At 40.1% G+C, this 18,831-nt stretch overlaps 1 protein-coding gene across 5 annotated transcripts in view; it reads left to right on the plus strand.

Moving 5' to 3' along the window:
• The first annotated feature begins 419 nt into the window (after window positions 1-419).
• CLASP1 (cytoplasmic linker associated protein 1) overlaps window positions 420-18,831 on the plus strand; it is a 178,775-nt gene continuing 160,363 nt past the window's right edge. For all 5 annotated transcript variants that reach the window (XM_063288799.1, XM_063288797.1, XM_063288800.1 and 2 more), the window contains exon 1: window positions 420-906. In XM_063288799.1, the coding sequence (XP_063144869.1) occupies window positions 712-906 (195 nt within the window). In that variant the 5' untranslated portion in view covers window positions 420-711. The remainder of the gene's footprint in view (window positions 907-18,831) is intronic.

Raw genomic sequence — 18,831 nt, forward strand, 5'->3', positions numbered from 1 at the left:
CTTGTTCTCCCTCTTCTTTCTTCAAATAATACCTGGTTTGGGTGCACAGATAGTGTAGCGAAGTGTCCTTCTCTGTTTAAATATGATTGCTGGTAGTCCATGTTAGATTCGGGTTTTGGTTATTGAATAAAACGGGGTGATCTGTGTGGGTGCATTTTCTGAACACTTGACATCTCATGTCATGAGTTCAGTGCTTTAATTTTGGGACAGGCTTCAGTACTACATACGATACAAAAATACACAAGTTTTTAGTCCCCCTTTTTAAAACCCAAATTAGCTGTCATTGCAGTTAGTTGAAAGGGAACTGTGGGAGAAATTAATTCTTTAAAAATGGAAATGTCGAATATCTCATTTGTGCAATGTAGATTTCTGCTTATTATTTGCCACTAATTTTGCCTCTTTAAAATTTCTTTCAGGATGGACTGTTGATTTGGAAAGCATCACAAACCTGGTCATACAGCCTGGCTGGTCTGCTTTCTGCTTTATTTATCTGTTACTAGTTATTTAAATTGAACTTTTAATAACCTGCCAGCTGCTCTTCAGACACACATGGTGCATTGTTGCCATTCCCAGAATCACATCTTTGAAATCCAGGCCCCTGGTAACCTTCGTCAAACAAAGAGGCGACCTCGAGGATACATCTACAGGAGGACTTTTCAGACCTGCTGCCCTCTAGCTTCTCTTTTGCCCGGGCTCTATTTCTAGAACATTATGGAACCCACAATGGAGTCCTGCTTGATGCAGGTCCTGCAGAAAGATGTTGGGAAGCGACTTCAGGTTGGCCAAGAACTGATAGATTATTTCACAGATAAACAGAAGTCTGCTGATCTTGAACATGATCAGACCATGCTGGATAAAATGGTTGATGGTCTTGCTACCTCGTGGGTCAATTCCAGCAATTATAAGGTGAGCTTGATTTGCAGAGACAGGAGTGTTAAGAGGCCTTGCTTATTTGCACAGGTTCTTTGGTCAGTTTTGGAACAGTGAGTTCACGTAGCAAATCCCCAGGGACCCAGTACATTTCTTCCTGATCCAAGAGCCCCCTTTTTGGGAGAGATGGGCAGTGATAGAAATCTGAAAAAATAAATAAATAAATAAAATGATAAGTCTTCATTTGTGGCATTTCTTTGCCCCCCCCCCTCTTATGTGAACACTCACACCAGGTTGTTGGCATTGGCACTTTCCAATGAAAATTTAAAAAAGGAACCACATAATAGGATTTAACAAGTTACTGGTTTTGATTGCTGGGTGCTTGTGATGGTGATCCAAGCTGGATGGACAAAGTATAGCACAGTGTGTGTGTGTGTGTGTGTGTGTGTTGGTTCAGGACTGGGGGTTCCCAGGTTCAAGTCCTTGCAAAGTCATGGAGGCTGATTGACTGACTTTGGCCAGCACTATCACATGATTGTTGTGGTGTGGAACAGTTGTAAGAAGCAGCAGACTTCATGCTGCCGCCTAGAAGAAATGTTATAAATCCAATGAATTAAATAGAGGATAAAAATACTTGCATTTTTTCCCAAGAGACCATTTGTATAAAGAAGCGTGTATTTAAGGTTAAAATGTCATATTTTAAAAGACATTGGGCTGCTCTTCAAAAATTGATTTTGTGTTGTCACCTCCTATGCTCCTTTTTTGTGTGATTATGCTGTACATTTCCCTCCCTCCCCTTTCTAACTTTATTGGTTGCTACGAACAGTATTCTTAACATGATAACGCTGGGCAATCAGGTAAGTTTATTGTTTATTATTTATTGTTACAGGAGGGGAGAGACTGTAATAGCATTTCCTATAAAGGTAGTCCTTGACTTACTACCATTGGTTTAGCAACCGTTCAAAGTTACGATGGTGCTGAAAAAGTGACTTATAACCACTCCTCACACTTATGACCAACACTGCGTCCCTGTGGTCATATGACCAAAATTCAGGCACTTGGCAACCAGCATGGGTTTTGACGGTTGCAGCATCCCGGGGTCACATGATTGCCATTTGCAACCCTCCCAGCCAGCTTCTGACAAGCAAAGTCAATGGGGGAAGCCAGATTCACTTAACCATGTGATTCACTTAACAACTATGGTGATTCACTTAATGACTGTGGCAAAAAGGTTATAAAATCAGGCATGACTCACTTAACAACTGCCTCACTTAGTGATGGGAGTTCCAGTCCCAATTGTGATCGTAAGTTGAGGACTACCTGTAGTATACAATTACCCTGATAAACATCTTTCCATAGGAAAGATATTTGGACATGGATAATAGGAATGATGCTGGTAAGTCAAAAAAAGGAAGAATTCTGTCACTAGTCAGACAATGTCTGACATCAAGGATCCATAATTCTAGGAGAGAACAGAGATTGTGCATTGTATGGTGTAAGTCTCAGGCTAAGTATTGCCTGAGTAACACACAACTAATATAGCTGGGGGTGGTGGAAGGCCTTAGATTCTTTACAGGAGAATCTGTAGTTCCCCAAATATTGCTGATTTGCAATTCCCAGTATCACTTGTTATTGTCCATACTGTCTGGCGCCAGTGGGTAATGTATTTCTGTAAATCTGCAGAACCACAGGTTCCTCATGCCTGTTATAAAAGAAATTCTGGCGAATAACAATATCTGTTTTATATGGAGCCTGCTTTATCTCTGTGAAATAACGGAGTACTAGCCCACCACTAAAATGGACATCATTTTCACAGTTTATTCCTATGCTTGTTGCGTACATCTATGCATTCAGATGGCTTACAGTGATACAAAAACAAAGCACCAAGGCTGACTTGTTCTGTGGGGTAAATGCCAGTGGAGGGACAATTTGAGGTGAGAATTTGAACAGTTGATCAGGAGTCTAGAAACTAAGTCACATGAAGAGAGATGGAAGGAGCTAAGTATAGTTAGCGTTGAGAAAAGTCAATGTAGGGGGATTGTGAGAAAACTCTTCAAAGATTTGAAAGGCTGTCCTATAAAAGGTCAAGTCTGGTTCTCTTTTGTTCCAGAGTGCTGGATACGGAGTGATGGAGTTAAGTTACGGGAAGGCAGAAGCTAATGGAGGGTTAGGAAAACTCCCTCACAGTAGGAACAGCTTGACAGACGGCCCAATTACTCAAGGTGGAGCCGGGCTTCCATCAACTGTACATGTTCAAGCAGAAACTAAATAGCCACGTGTCTGGGTGCTTTAATTTGGACTTGGGCACTGACCATGAGGTTGAACTGAGTGACCTTGTGGCCCTTTTCAGTTCTAAGATTCAGCAGCCAACCTTGGTAACTGAATTATCAGGTGTAGCCTCTTCATGGCAGCATGAAATGAGCTGTGTCAGAATTTTGGCCAGAGACTTGGAACAAGCCATATTAAATAATTCTATCTAGCACTGGGAATTGGGCTGCGGCTGTTTTGAAACCTAAACCCAATATTTGTCATGCCTGTGATATTTTACAGTTGCTCTGTTAGCATCCCTAAATTGTCATAAAAGCTGTTGAGTCAGACTCGTGTTTCCTCTAGTCCTTTATCTCTTCCTGTGACTGGCAACAACAACTACAGTTTTGGGTAGCTCATTCCCATCCCGACTGATTTTATTTAAAAATATTAAAAAAAAAGTGTTGAAGCTTGATCAAGGACTTTCTACATTTCAACCACACTCTGTACTGCCAGTCTTCTTTTAATGCTAATTCACCATTGAATTTTATGCACATTGTATGCAATGCCAACTGAACCTGCTTCTGTTATTAGAAATTTGGGATGAGTTTGGTATACCTGCAGCACAATCCTAGGCTGCAAATGTCCTTATAAATAAATAAAGTGACAATCTTCCCATCTGATCATTACCTGCTGATATATGAGATGAACAACCATTTAAATAAAGTTCAAAAGCAGTGGGCCCAGCATTTGTATAATAGCCCTAATAGAATTTCAGGGAGAATGTCACAGCAAGAAAAAAAATGTAGCTTTAGGTCAATCTGAAACATTATTCTTCCCCTGGAAAGTGAACAGCATAGGATCTTTAAGCATTGGTCACTGCCATATGGACCCTATTTATAACTACTTAGTTATCCAATTCTTTGTGGCAAATGCTACAGTTGTTAACACATGTTTTTTATGGTAAGAGTTTCAGCACTGCTGTGAATTATTGTTATGAAAATGAAACTCCCTTCTAATACAGAAAAGCTAGTTTGCCCTGGTTAAGATTCTCCCATAATATGGAACTCATTTTATTGATGCTGTGAGAAAATAGAAGATATTTTAAGAAAGTTAAATCTCAAAGGTTAAAAAGTGCTATAGACATTCTGCCAGCTGTAGGTATCCTAACACAGTCTTCTCTAATCTACTGGTCTCCTAAATGGGTTTGAATTATAGCATTCAGAATCTTGGGTGGGGTTGAGGATTATCAGGTTTGGGAAAGTGGTCTTAATCTATGAAATGAGAGTGAAACTGACACAAAACAGGGTGAATGTTGCGAGAAAAATATTCAGATCTTGTATTTTGAATTTAATATATAAATCTATATAACTATATATATATATTCCCATTGCCACAAACTGTTTTCTGAAACAATTGCTATAAGTATGTAATGAAAAAGCACTTCCTTAAATAAATCAAGGAAAGCCTATTTTTATGCCTAAGAAATAAAATGTAAGGAAATACCGTATATATTTGTGGATAAGCCAAGAATTTTAGATGCCAAAATGCACTCAAAAAATTGGGTTCGGCTTATCCGCAGATGGGCTTATCCACAGGTATCTATGGTAATACTTTTTAAAAGTACTCATATTTGTTTTACATTCTTGTGTATGAGCCCAATGTGGATAAGTTGATCTTGAATTTTTAACCAAAATACCATAAATACCATAAAAAACACAGCTCAGCTTATCTGTGGGTGGTAAAATCTTTGAAAATATCCCTAACATACACATTTCTATAATTAATGCAGATTTTAAAAAATTACTGTGTATCAGAATTTTAGGATGTTTTGCATACTTTTATAGAAAAGTAGGCCATAATAAAGCATGGAAGCACATTAAAATGCATAGGCACAAAGAAAATTTTTTGGTTTTGGCATCCTTTACTGATATATAATGAAGCCTCAGTTTACCAGGTTTTCATATAACTGACTTTGCATTCAGTGGACAAAACTTCTTAGTGATTTATGTCATTTTTGTAATTACATCACTATATCACCATCATGCAAATGATTTATTTATTTATCCATTTCTTCATTTGATTTGATGCTGCCTGACTCCAAATGACTCTGGGCATCTCCCAATACACCAAAACAATATAAAAACAAGGTAACAGAGACAACGAACAACAGAACCGGACTCGGACAAAGTATGATCTCTGCAAAATTGTGTGTCAGCATGCAGATGACTTAAATCACTGTGTTGATGTATTTTCACAGTGGACCGTCTTCTCCCTTTCTGTTAAAACTAGGTTTCGCTGTTTATATTTGCCACGCCATAATGTAACATGTGTAATCTGAAATTCTGTCCCTTTTTCACTCTGCTCACTTCCCATTATACTCTAGCCTGTCTTTGCATTGTCCCTTCCAATTACATTCAGTTTGGTAATCGGCTGTTTCGTTTTTTGCTTCCGGATGCTTTAAACATCCTCTGTTTGGATCTGTTTTGGGGTGCCCCTGTGCACATGTTGACTATAGTGTGCTATAAATCACTTTTCGCAGGGTCCTCAAACAGGTAGTTGGGCCTTTATTGCTAAGGGTAATTCTATAAAGGAGCCATCCATTCCTGCATGTCTGTGAAAATATACAATGGCAAAACTGCATTGGGCTGCTGGATCATGTGGGAAGAAACCTGCCTGCATCATGCAAATGTGGAGTCTGATGCCAGTTTTGTTCTTGGTGCCATGTGAGGTGCTCTTAAAGACCACCAGGGATGAGCGTTGTATGAAATACAGATATTGATATTCTATATTATTATGCATGGCTGGAGGTTGATTTTGCCTCCTAAAGAAGGAGCAGATGGTTTAAGCTTAGTGTTAAAGTGCAAGGTCTATTAAAATAACACTGAGCAGTCATCATTTAGCAGCTTAAGAAGCACACTTGCTTTCTGAAGCACGCTTTCCATTCTGTGGAAGTTCAGTGGACGAAATTAACAGAATGTTATTAGATGCAATAATAGGAAACAGACAGTGTTTTATTGAACTCTTCTAATATTTTTTTTCTGAGAAAACAAGTTGCCATGCTTTTTAATTATGAAGCCTAGCAAAGAAACTGCTCTATAGAAGTAATGCACACATTTAAATAGAATTCTGTTTTTAGCTGATGTTAGATTGGGATGATACTATAGATTGTCTTTTAAAACAACAGGTCTTTATTACTGAGTGGTGCAGTCCTGCAGCACAGGACAGTGGTCCCCTAAACTGGATGTCCTTAGACCACAGCCTCAGGGGCTTGCAATATGACTCATAGAATAACAGTTTTAGTCTGCAGTTGTTATTCTGAGTTAGATTTAAATTCTGTGCTAGATCATATTTTGTTTTAATCATGGCTTTTCTGATCATCTGTATGATTGATTCACATTAAAGCTAGGGCATAAACCATAGTTTAAAAAGCAGAGTAGCTGTGTTGATGCAATTCAGCAAGCTATGGCTTAGTATGGTGTGTTAAATACACAATCATATACCAAACCATGGGTGACTAAAAGTTATGGTAGGCTTCAGATTAGAAATACAAGTTTATACAGATGCAAAAAATCATGTCAGTTCATTCAAAAATGGAATAGTAAAGAGACCTACTAGGTGGAACATTTTGAGTTTTAATTCAAAATAGGCTGTCTTGACCTCAGTGAAAGTGATCCACCTTTGAAATGGCTGAGGTTGAAATATGGGGATTTTGAGGTCAGAATACCTTAAGTAAAGTTGGGATGGTGTTGGAACACTTCTGTGGAGTCTGCACAGCCTTTTATTAAGTAGAGTACACCTCTATTTATAACTCATTCTAAGTGAAAAATTATTCACCTATGGAAGATGTTTAAGCCTATAGCTATGCTAAGCAAGCGAGTAGACAACTATCTAAAGTAGCACTTTCTGAAGATGTTAATGCAGCGGTTGCGATTTTACGTGTTTGCATTAAGCACAATTTGCTGGTGCAATTTGCATTGCGTGTAATTTTTCCAGGAGTTCCTGGCCCACCCACCCTTCCTTCCTTCTTTCTTCAAATTTCTATCACCGCCCATCTCTCCTGAAAAGGGGACTCAGTACTAGCTTTAAAGCTGCTAAAACAGTGCTCATTTCACTGACACAAGTCTGCGTGTTTTTTGCACAGCAGCCTGTCTGATTTACCAGTATGGTTCTTAAGGATACTGTCCCTTTGCTCTTGTTTGTTCATCAGTTTGTGATTAAAAGGGCAAACTGCTAGCAGCGATCCAACATTTGCTTTAAATACATAAATACTTTTCACTAAATGCTTCCTTTCCCTCCCTCAACTTTCTTCATTTTCTCATATACCAGTCCGGGGCCAGCTCTGTTGTGAAGTTATAGTTGATTTAGGCAATAGTTTCTAGGATGGGTGCCAGCATGGTGCTATCATTTTGACATGTTTGCTTCAGGGGCAAATGTTTTCTAATGTTGCCAGCTTAGCAATGTGAGTACATGACTTTGGGATGCCTGAAATCTGTGGCTCCACACCCTTTTCTGTACTGTTTGACTTGTCTATTGCTTTGCTATATCTGTGATACCCAGAAACTTAATCTTGCTGAGGTTATACTGGTATTATCAATATGAGGAGTGTCACTGGGAGGGTAAAAGGCATTCAAGTAGAGTTGTAGCAGCTGGACTTTGTCAGAGTCAATATTCGTTTGAAGCCCCTTCTTACAAATGTATTGTGCTATTTAAGAAAGTGGGCTGTTATGCTTTACTTTGCGAGAAATGCAGAACAATACAGCAAAATGGCTGTATGGTAGTAGCAGCTTATGGAAGGGTGTGCGGGTGAGGGAGAGACAGGGTGGGAATATTACCTTTTGATAGTTTTCAGATCTGCAGGAAAAAAAAAAAAACTTGCTTCTAAGGATGAGCAAGCCAGACAACAGTGCAGATCAACTGGTCCTAAAAGCTTGCCAACATGTTATGAATATTTAGCTTACAGAGTGTATTTCTCAGGGAAAGATATGAAAGAAAGAGAAGGTCCTTGTGCACAAAGACTTAGAGTGGAATGTGACCTTTATCTGCTATTTTTAATGATGTACTAAAGCTGTATGTGGGAAGAGTATAATACTTTATCTCTGAGGGAGATAAAGGGAATAGAAATCTCAGTGTTCTCAGATGTTTGTTATAGGAAATATGCTTTACACACTTACTACCTGATTTGTTTTCTCCAAAGTTTTGGCCTCAGTTGCATTTCAAGTATAATGTGAGTTTTGATTTATTCCCTTGTTCATCTCCATCAGGAACAAACTTTTTTATGATTATTATTCCTATAAAATCAACATAATTTCTGCAAAATGTTACCCTCAACATAAAACTGTTTTGCTTTGTGGATTTGACACATAAAATATCCCTTGTGTATAAATGTCATGTTACTCCCTCACAATTCCAATGTCTTTGAGAGTTTGGACAGCTGGTATGATTCTTGTCATTGTAATTATTCTGAGAAATGGAAATCTTATTTCTAGAATTCAGAAATAACTCTTAGGGGGTCAGAAAAATAAACATGGCTTTGTGGAAGAGGTGTTTGGTCTGTTGTGGTCATCTGAATTTGGTAGAATGGGTACGCAAACTGTGTAGCAAGCAATGGAATGTTCTAATAAGTTAATATGATAAAAGAATATGTACCTTTTTTCAGGGGCATGTGCAGCAACTTGAGATTTCCCCAAAATGATGAAACATGTGTCATGACATCATGATGCAAGCTCTGCCCTCATGCAGTTGCATCCAACATTGTAATACAAATAGGAAAGATATGGAGTTGACATCATAGCACAAGTTTTGTCATTTGCTATTTGTTCCATCCAGGGAACTAGGATAGTTTATATACTGAACTATATACAGGATATGATAAATTATTATGCATGGTCTCCCTTTTGCATCAGTTCAACTGAAGGCCACAATTTTGTTATTTGGGATAGCTTAGAACAACATCACCATGTCCTGGTCTACAAGGCTGTCATCTCACTAATAGTCCAAGGTTGCATCCTCACCATTGAAATAAAAATGCAAGCTATAGTTCCAGGTTAGTCTAATTCTAGTTAAGCAAAAGTTTCTTTCCAACAGCCAAGATTCTGAAAATATTTGTCAGGCCCATGCAGGAATCTGGCTTTCCAGGGAGATGAGACTGAGAGATATAAGAGGCTGAGCTATCATCAGAGTTGTTCTGGTGCCATGGCTCACTTATGTAAGAGCTGAGAAATGGAGTTGCTGGCTTCCACTGGAGCAGGGTCAGAGCCATCCAGTTCTGATTAGAAGAGTGATTTTCAAGTTATTTTTGTAGAACTGGGTGTGATTAATGGGGTGTGTTTGTGTGTGCGTGCACACATGCACATCAGACTTAGGGTAGAGGTGCTCCAGGACCCTGTATAGTCCTGAAAGTCTTGGGTCCAGGCCCAAGAGCCAGCCCAAAATGGTTATGGGATGATCATGTTTAATGTGACAGAAGGGGAAATAATTTAATTCATGACTGGAAAGGAATCATACTTAATTTTGTTTGGAAATGAAATGTCATTTGCTTCTGTCTGGATTCCTTTGATTATTTTTGGGAGTGCAATCACTGGCTTGTAACTGAAGGCCAAGTATGATCGTCATAGCTCTGGTTGATACTCGTGGGGATGATTGTTCTAAGGAGTTATTTGTGCTTGTTCAGATTAACTGTAGCAAGGTTGGGAATTAAGTATATACAAAATTGTTTCTCCACTGCTGACAACACAAGCAAGCATATCTTCTGTGTAATATAGAGGAAGGTATCCTTCTTTTCCTGTTCTTCAATCAGACTGTGGTAGATGGCTGGCTTGCTTGGTTGGGAAAGAAATTATTTCTTGGTCCCAACTCTATCAAATCCTGCACAAAGATGATTTGATTGACAGGTGTCTTCAAATATTAAAAAAATGGAACACTAAAGAACTAGAGGATTCTATCTCTTTGATTTAAATGCTGTAAGAAATCGCCTTATGCCAAGCAGATCATTGTTCTGATATAACTTAGTATGGTTTATAGCAGAGGGAGGCAACCTGATGTTGTTCAGATGTTTGGGACTACTGGTCATATAGTCTCTGATCACTGGCCATGCTGGTTGAGACTGATGGAAGTTGTCCAAAACATCTGTAAGACCCCAGCTTGACTGCCCTTGATCTATATGACTAGGAATCTCTCTCTCTTTTTTTTTTACTGGAGATGCTAGAGATCAAGCTGACTATGTATGAAAACTGCATGGTCTGCGTGAGCTATAATCTTCCTGGATGCAAAAAAAGAAAAAGGGGGAATTTGAAACTTACATGTTAGAAGCCATGATAGAATTCCTAACTTTAGTTTGACATTTTAAGAAAATAAAAATAAAGCACTTGTTTTCTACGTTTAAAAAAAAAACTTTAGTTCTAATTGTAAGCGACTGCTTACCTAGCTTACATCACAAATACTATTTCAAAATCTTTGATGCTAGATCAAAGGTAATGCAAGTTTAAAAAAAAACAAAACTATTTGGAAGGGCAGTGCTAATAAAAAAAATAAAATAACATTTCAGTGTCTGTTGCTACACAAGCTTAGTGTTGACCATCATACGCAAATACAGGATGCATATGGTATGTATGTGTTGTAGGTAAGAAAGCTGTATTTGGCCTTTAAATTTCATGGCTACTCTCTTTTGACTGCCTGCTTATATGTCCTGGGAGAACCTATGTGTTATTCCCCATTTCTGAGAGGTGAAGAGATAGAGCAGTGTTTCTCAGCTGTGGCAGGTTTAAGATGGGTGGACTTCAACTCCCAGAATTCCCCAGCCAGCCTTGCTGGCTGGGGAATTCTGGGAGTTGAAGTCCACCCATCTTAAAGTTGCCAAGGTTGAGAAACACTGGGATAGAGGCTTGCAAGTGGTACTATTCTGTTGGTGCACCTACACTTCCGAGCAGCCTCTTCCCAGGAACCTGATCAGCTGCTGTATTGTTGCCTTTCTCTAAGTTACCAGAAACTGAGTTATTTCTGAGAGCCCGTGGGGCATGAATTCATGCTATTGATATTGATTGATTTATGTGTAACTGGGGCTTGATTGGTTGTTATTTCATTGCAAGGAGTATAAGTCTAAACAGATACATGAACATATTAAGCAAGTTATACATACCACATTTTAGGTTATTGCAGTGTGTGAACCCGGTCAGGAATTTACTCGCCTCCCCCCTTTTCAGTGACTGACTTTGGAATGCAAGTGCTGACCACCATGCACTATTTTGTTCTGAGGACCTTTCTTGGAGCGGTGGCTGTAGGGAGGCCTGCAAGCAAGTTGCCCCAGAGAGCTGCATACTTTAGGTGCAGCCTAGCAGCTGCTCCGTATGGTGGATAAATCGGTCAGCAGATAGGGGCTTGGCTCAGTTTGCAGGTGTCATGGCGGTGGCTCCAGTGCCTACTCTATTTCATGTAATGATAGAGATGGCCTTGGCACACATTCATGCAGAGCAGACCCAGGGCACTTTTGTGACCCCCTGGATATTCTTGAACTCCAGTACCCAAAATTCTGGGCTAATCCTGGGTCTCAGTGGTGATGGTGAGAGCTGAAGTGCACTGCAGTGGTCTTAGAGCCTTGGAAAGAGTATGGAAAACGTTACAAGCTTGGAACCGTGGCACATTCTTCTATCAGGTAGTCCTCACTTAGCAACAGACTTGGACAGTGACCAGTTGCAGTTACGACGGTGATGAAAAAGTAACTTTGTGACCAGTCCTCGCATTTATGACCTTCACAGTGTCTCTCTCTCTCTCCATCATGTGTTCACCATTACAGTCAGTCAGTATGCATTGTCTTGTGTAAAATCATAAGCACAGTTGTGGTCATGTGATTTCCCACCTAGTGACTGACTCGCTTAATGACTGAGTTGCTGGTCCCAATTGCAATCGCTATACAAGGACTACCTGTATTGGGAAAATGATAGCCAGCTCCCTGTCCATCAAAGGGGAAGAATGAATAACCTTAGCTGACGAAAGAATGAATAACCTTAGCAAATTCTTCCCAACTGCACCTTCTCTATTGCAGCATTCATTTTTTAGTTGGGGTGTCGAATGTGTTTGCTGTCTGTTACCAGATTTGGTTTTACATATGAAATGATTATGCTGATGACCAACAGGGTGCATGTTCCATATTGGGAAAGACTGAAATTCTACACTCTGGCAATCTCTAGTTCATACAAATTATACAGAAACAGCACGTTTCCTTTGTTTCCTATAATACACTCAATATTTACCCCAAAAGGAAAAGTGGTCTTTTTTCACCCTTAAATAATTTGGTAAATATGGAATTTCTGCGCTTGCTAGCATTGTGGAATCACTTTTCTGGCTTCTGAGTTCTTGGCAGGCTTTATCAATATATTTGCAAGCCTGTCTTTATGGCCACGAGGGCTAGAACCTTATTGCTTTTTGAGGACTGACAATTGAGATACTGAGAAAAAACCATCTTCTTTCTTTGAGTAGATCTTGTGTTTTACTGATACCCTTCTAGAGTTGTAGCATATGAGGGAGGGGATTATGTGATATTATTGCCTGGCACTGCTCCATAAATACAATTTTAATGGTAAAGTGGTACAGATAGGTTACTTATCTCCATTTGAAAACCTGTGGGCCAAGAGGAACGGGGTGGTTCACTGCCATTAGAAAGAGTGAGATTCTGTTAACTCATCATATAATATGTCTGGCTTTCTGATGGCTCACTTGTGCAGTGACCTTGAAATCACTCATGAATCATTAAACTTCATCAGAACCCTGTCTCCTGCTACTGTAAGGTAATGTCAGGATACAGGTGAAGTTCTATGGTTTTACAAAGACGTTCCTCGCATTCGAATACGGCCGTGAAATGTTTGCAGAAGTTGTAATTCCAGCAATAGGAGGTTTATTTTGCAGTCAAATGGCTACTTGTGTTCGAGGTTCACTCCAATCGCGATCCATCAAATTCTGTAAAAAAGTTTGCGTGCATGGCTATTCCTCCAACGAGGGACCTTAGTCATTCTCCCAACTCTGCTGCAAAAGGCTAGGAAGGTTAAAAATAGTTGTAGTCAGATTGGGAAAGTGGAACCCAAGTGTAGCTTTTTAAAGCAATATGTGCCACAAGAAGTTATTTTTTAAAATGAAAGTTAGCGTTTCTACACTGTCGCTTTATAATGCAGTTAAATCCATCTTTATTTTCTATTTCTTGCTTGCAACCTCATCAGTTTTTTTAAGTATTTACTTCCATGGTACACAATTGTTGTATTTTCTAGCAGCAATGTTTGTACCTGGAAAAAAAGTAATTATTTCCTCTGGACTTTTTATTAGTGTTGCGTGTAATTATCGCAAGTGCCAGGGGTCCTGATTTGGTTTTATATTTAGGATGCGTTTAATGGCATTTTGCACAACTCTGCCCCAGTTTCTGCACCATGTTGTGAAACTATCCCTTTGAAAAGTGTGTGTGTGTGTGTGTTTGTGTGTACAGTGGGAAGGGGGGGGAGCTTTCCAGGTCTTCATCTCCTCTTTATTGACCAGTGATGCAATATCCTATGGTATACAGGAAATATGCTTGATCGGGACTGGGGTCCTTTTTTAGTCTGGTGGCATATAAATATGACCAGTCAGTCAGTCAGTCTACCTTTCCCTTGCAAGTGATTGGTGCTGTAAGAAGACAAGAGAAACTGGCAGGTGCATACAGAAATGCAGAGATTGGGAAGCACATTGTTCTATGGAAAGCAGTTTTAGCTGACCTTGTCCCTGTTTTTCTGCCTGCCTCCTCCCTGAGTTTTCACCTGACCATTTGGGGTGGCTGATTCTCTGCAGAGGTCTCTCGGTGAAGCACCAGGTCTTTGATGGGTAGACATAAAGAAAAGCTGAGAAAGGAAGGCGGGCTGGAAAGAAAGAGGGATTGGGCTGGCAATGTGTGCGGCTTCATTCCACGATAACATAAGCCAGGGTTTGTTTTAAGCAACCCATCTCTGTCTTGTGGTGAAGCAAAGGAATCTGGTCAGCCCTTCGGGTGAGTCTGACTCCAGCCCAAATTACCTCCAGTCAGGCTGATCAAAGGCAAAGTTAGCTGGAGATGATGGGAGTTGTAATACAACTCATCTGGGGGGCAGCAGGTATGGGAGGGCAGAGTTTCAGATCTTTTATCACTTCCAAATATGCAATAGCTTAACGTTGCATCCTGAAGGGGATTACTGTAGTAACCCAAGTACAGTACTGTAGTACTGTTTCTATTGCTAGAAACAAAGGATGGAGGAAGTTTTATGTTCTAATATTTAGGTCTCGTGGCATAACACATCCCTTGGTTCCTGGCACTGATTTGGTGAAACATTTCTCAGACAAATCAGGCTTCTCCAAAATGAGGAATAAAAGAAGCCATTCTTTATCTCTTTGCATTGTTATACTTTCCCATAGTTGATGACCCTCACATTTATTAAGGAGCGTCAGCTTGTGTACAGCTTATTCTGGCTATGAAGATATGCACGTATCGGAGAGGCCTCAGTCATTTTGAAAAAAAACTCCAGTAACTGGACTAGTACTATAGTTAAGCTCAATAACTCACTAGTGCAACCTTTTTGGCTTCTAAAATTTATGCAGTTTTGATACAGGTTACTTAAGGATTCTTTCATTCAGATTTTGCTCCAAGAATGCTCTCAGGTTCTAAGGTCTTGCATGCATGGATAAAAATATTCAAGGGAAAGTTGCCCACCTCTGGTGGTAGGATATCTTACTGAGTAGGTAGCCTGGCGATTAAGCCTGAGGGCTTGCAGAAAATGTTCAGGGAGAATAACCGGCATGAAGTGAGAACATGGCCTTCCTTCCCAAAGGTTTTGGAAGTCACTGCTATTCCCAAAAGGTGAACTTCTCAGTTTCTCTAATATCTGCTTTTTTGTGATGAGGGGTGGGTAAATAGGAGAAGGCCTTAGTTTTCTTATTGTTGACTGATTCTCAGTGACATTGGTTTCCCTTGCCCCACCCCCAGGTTCTGGGGCTGAAAGATGCCAGGAGCTTGCTTACCATAGGCACAAATATTTGAAATACGTCCTTCTTTATGCTCAAAAGCCACACTGGTTTCAGAAAAAGCTTGAAAATTGCATAAGCATAAGAAAATTGTGGAAGTTAATAATGTGCAGATCTTTTTTCTTCTGTTTCTTATTCTGATGCTTTGGTAGGGAACCTACATTAATATACTTTGAAATGCATTTGTCCCTGTTCCTATTTTCCATATATGTTAGTTTGGAGCACCCAGTGAATAAGCCAGTCTTCCATCGCTTCAGATCTGGGTAGGGTGAGCAGTGTTCCTTTCCATTCCTACTTCCTCACTCAATTTCCCATGCTCCATAATTTTTGAAACATCTGGGCAAGATTCAAGAAAGAAACAAGTTGGAGAACAGTGTTGCAGATAGTGATTGCAGGAGATGCTGTTTAAAAAAGAAGAAATCAGTAGGTATTTCTGCTTGGTGGAATAGCAGTAAAGCTTAGATAATATCTGCAGCCATTGCACCTAAGTCTTCCAAGAGATAAAGATATAGATTGTTCAGTGGAACACGCTACTTGCAAACAGAATGAGAACGGAGGAAGACAGCCTAAAAGCAACCTTGAGATGAGGTGGGGATACTCCCAGTTGGTCAATATATCTGATTATTCTTTCTGCTGCTAATAATGGAGCTACTTGGAGCCCTTTTTAGGAACTGATTTGCTTTTGCTATACAGTTCGTTGACATTTAATGGGGTCATAGCCAGGGGTGAACTTGCCTGTATTGTCAACTGAGGCTGTATCTGTTCTCCAGATGAATGGCCGCCACTGGCAGATTGGATTTCTCTCCCTGCTGCCTCTTCACGTGGCCGGGTCCAGATCCCCTGGACCCCTCTCCTCACACTCTCATGGAAGCCTTACATCTCATGATTTAGTTGACAGCAGAAGTCTACCAGTGTCGCATCTTGCTGTGAGAGATGAGGAGCAGATTGTGGAGAGCAGGGGGCCGCTGTGGAGCAAACCTCAAGAATAGATTTGGGGACATGTGGAAGAGTGCAGAGAGAGAGGGCAAGACAGACGTCTGCAGGCAAGTGGTTTAAGGGATTGCAAACCGACAGTGCTTTTATTTAATCTGGCAGAAGATTTTAGAATCCCAGAAGATGAAGTTCATGCTGCTTGTGGAAATAATGGGATAGGGCCTGTCAGATCATTCATTAAGATTCTGTTTCTATTTATATTCATAAATCAATCAGTCCCATTTGGCCACAGTTCGTTCTTCTGGTGCTGCATAAAAGCAGACTTCTGTTGTTGTGCAGGTTTTTTTTAAAAAAAAAGCTTAAAAAACGCAGCTGCCCCCAATTTGTCAGAGGAGCTGAAAGCACAAGAGTTTATATATCTGATTTCCGTATAGTGAATGATGTTCCTTTGGGAAAAAAAATAGGGTGATACATGCCTGTGTATCATACTGGGCAGCTTGCATGCCTTCATAAGCCACAGCTTTAGGTATGATCTAAAATTGCATGATTTCTGATACAAAATAAACGATCTTACTAATTCTTACATTTAGGGTGGCAACAGAAATCTGTGGTGGTGCATGCACATGTATGCATGGGCAGCCAGTAGTAGTCACACTTAACACAAATGGATCAAAGAGATACACAGTATTTAATAAAGTTACATTTGCAAAAGATTACAACTAGGAAAGCAACTATTTCCCCTTCTTGCTTACCCTCAGAGATTGCAGAAAGGTAATCTCTTAAAGAAGCAGAAAGATAGCATTCACCAGAAAAAGGCAAACTTTACAGGAGGTCCAGATTCAATCCCTTTATTTCCATGAAGGACGATGAAAGACTTCTATCTGAAAAATCAGTTGCTGATATATTTTAGCTGTGGGGAACTCTGACCTTTTAAATGTTGGGTTACAGTTCTGTCATCCTTGACCACCAGCCTACTAGGGAAAGCTGATGAGGGTGGGAGTCCAGCAACATCTGGAGGTCATCTTTCCTGCCCAGGTATCCATCTCCATGGTCAGGAGGGAGGAAATAATTCACCCTTTGCAATTTGGGGTTCACTGGGTCTGTTGGTTTAGGTTTCTAAAAAGTTTTCATTGATGCAACAAAGAGGTCTTTTGCAATTCATGCCCACCAAAGCGTTAGCCATCTCACAAACAGAGACACAATAGTTTATTTGGCTGCTGTTGAATTCCAGGGTGCTCAGACTGCCTCTCAAGGTGGGACTTAGGTTTGTGGAGGGTCATTTTTGTGGCTGTGTGGAAAGACTCTTAGCCTGATAATCCATGCATATATTTAAGGTGGGGGCAGGCATATTAAAATAAGAGTATTTTTATTTTGAGAGTAGGTAGCTCAGGAAGACCCTTGAGTTCCATGTTCCATGTTGGTTCAGTTTCAAGAAAGAGATGTGTAAACAAGCGAAGTTGGTAAGACAGAAGAAGTGCAAGTATACTGTACGTATGTGTGAAAACTGGGAATCTCACTTCCTCTTACTTCAGACTTGATGTTTCGTGCTCATAAAATGTAACACATTCCATACCCTGTTATGTGCCATCTAATATTTATAGGTGTCATAAATAGAAAGGCCATAGTTCAGTGATAGCACAACTACTTTGTATGTGAAAGTCTATTTCAGTCTCCAGCATTTCCAGATTGGTCTGGGATAAATTCCTCCTGGAAAATTTGGAGAGAGACTGACCATCCTTGTAGATCAACCTAGAACCTTCCAGATGTTTTGGACTCCCCATCAAATCCAGATGTTTTGGGCTCCCATCAAATCCAGCCAACATGATCAGTGGCAAGAGAATGTGATGGGTGTAGTCTGAAACTTTAAAAGGTCACTAGCTTGCCTGCCCCTGGTTTAAATAATAATAGGCTAGATGGACCAGGGTCTAGCTCAGGATCAGACAACTTCCTTTGTTCCTATCTGACATTTCCATTTTGCAGTTTGTGCTGTATTTCTTGGCTAGCTAAGTCAAGGCAGCCCTGTTGAAGAGTAAAGTCTGTTGAAGTAAAGCCAACCAAGTTTTCCAAGCCAGCCAAAATTCTTATGCCTATAAGCCCTGTGACAACTCTGCTAATGATCTGACAATGTGGGTAAAGGGCCAGTTAGTGAAATATCATTCTGACAGCGCTGGATTGCCCTCCTCTCCCCTCCCCTTCCGCCAGTGAAAAAGTTTGATACTCTGCAATAGTTTGACCTCTTGGCTAATTTTGAATGCCGATTTGACAAATAGCTAAAAGATCTTAGAGGGCTTAACTGTTTCTCTGTGGTCTGAGCCCAGGAGCTGGGGGTGGGTTGGGGAGTTCAATTGCTTTTATATTTAGATCCTTGTAGGCTTCACTCTTGCTATACTGAATTTGTAAAACAGAATTTGTCACTGGAAATAGTCCTGCTACTTCTGTTGCATTTCATATTTCCTCCCCCTGGATTTTATATATTGTTAGGTGTTTAGTTTCTGGTTGAACTGATTACTCAATTGTAAAACTTGTTTGCTGGATGTTCCCATTTTTAAAATTGGGTTGCATCAGTTTTATTCCGTAAAGGAGAGTTGTGAGAAGGGAAACCCTCATGTTTTGCCAGCAGTCTTGACCAGTGATTCTTTTCTAACAGAAGTTGTGAGAAATAGGGTTGACTACAGCTGTAAAATACAAGAACTGTATATAGTTTACTGATTTATAGACCTAGATGCTGCTTTTCCTTGGGAATTCAAGGTGGCACACACAGCAGTCCCTCCT

Source organism: Candoia aspera, chromosome 1, assembly GCF_035149785.1.
Source record: "Candoia aspera isolate rCanAsp1 chromosome 1, rCanAsp1.hap2, whole genome shotgun sequence".
Taxonomy (NCBI): domain Eukaryota; kingdom Metazoa; phylum Chordata; class Lepidosauria; order Squamata; family Boidae; genus Candoia; species Candoia aspera.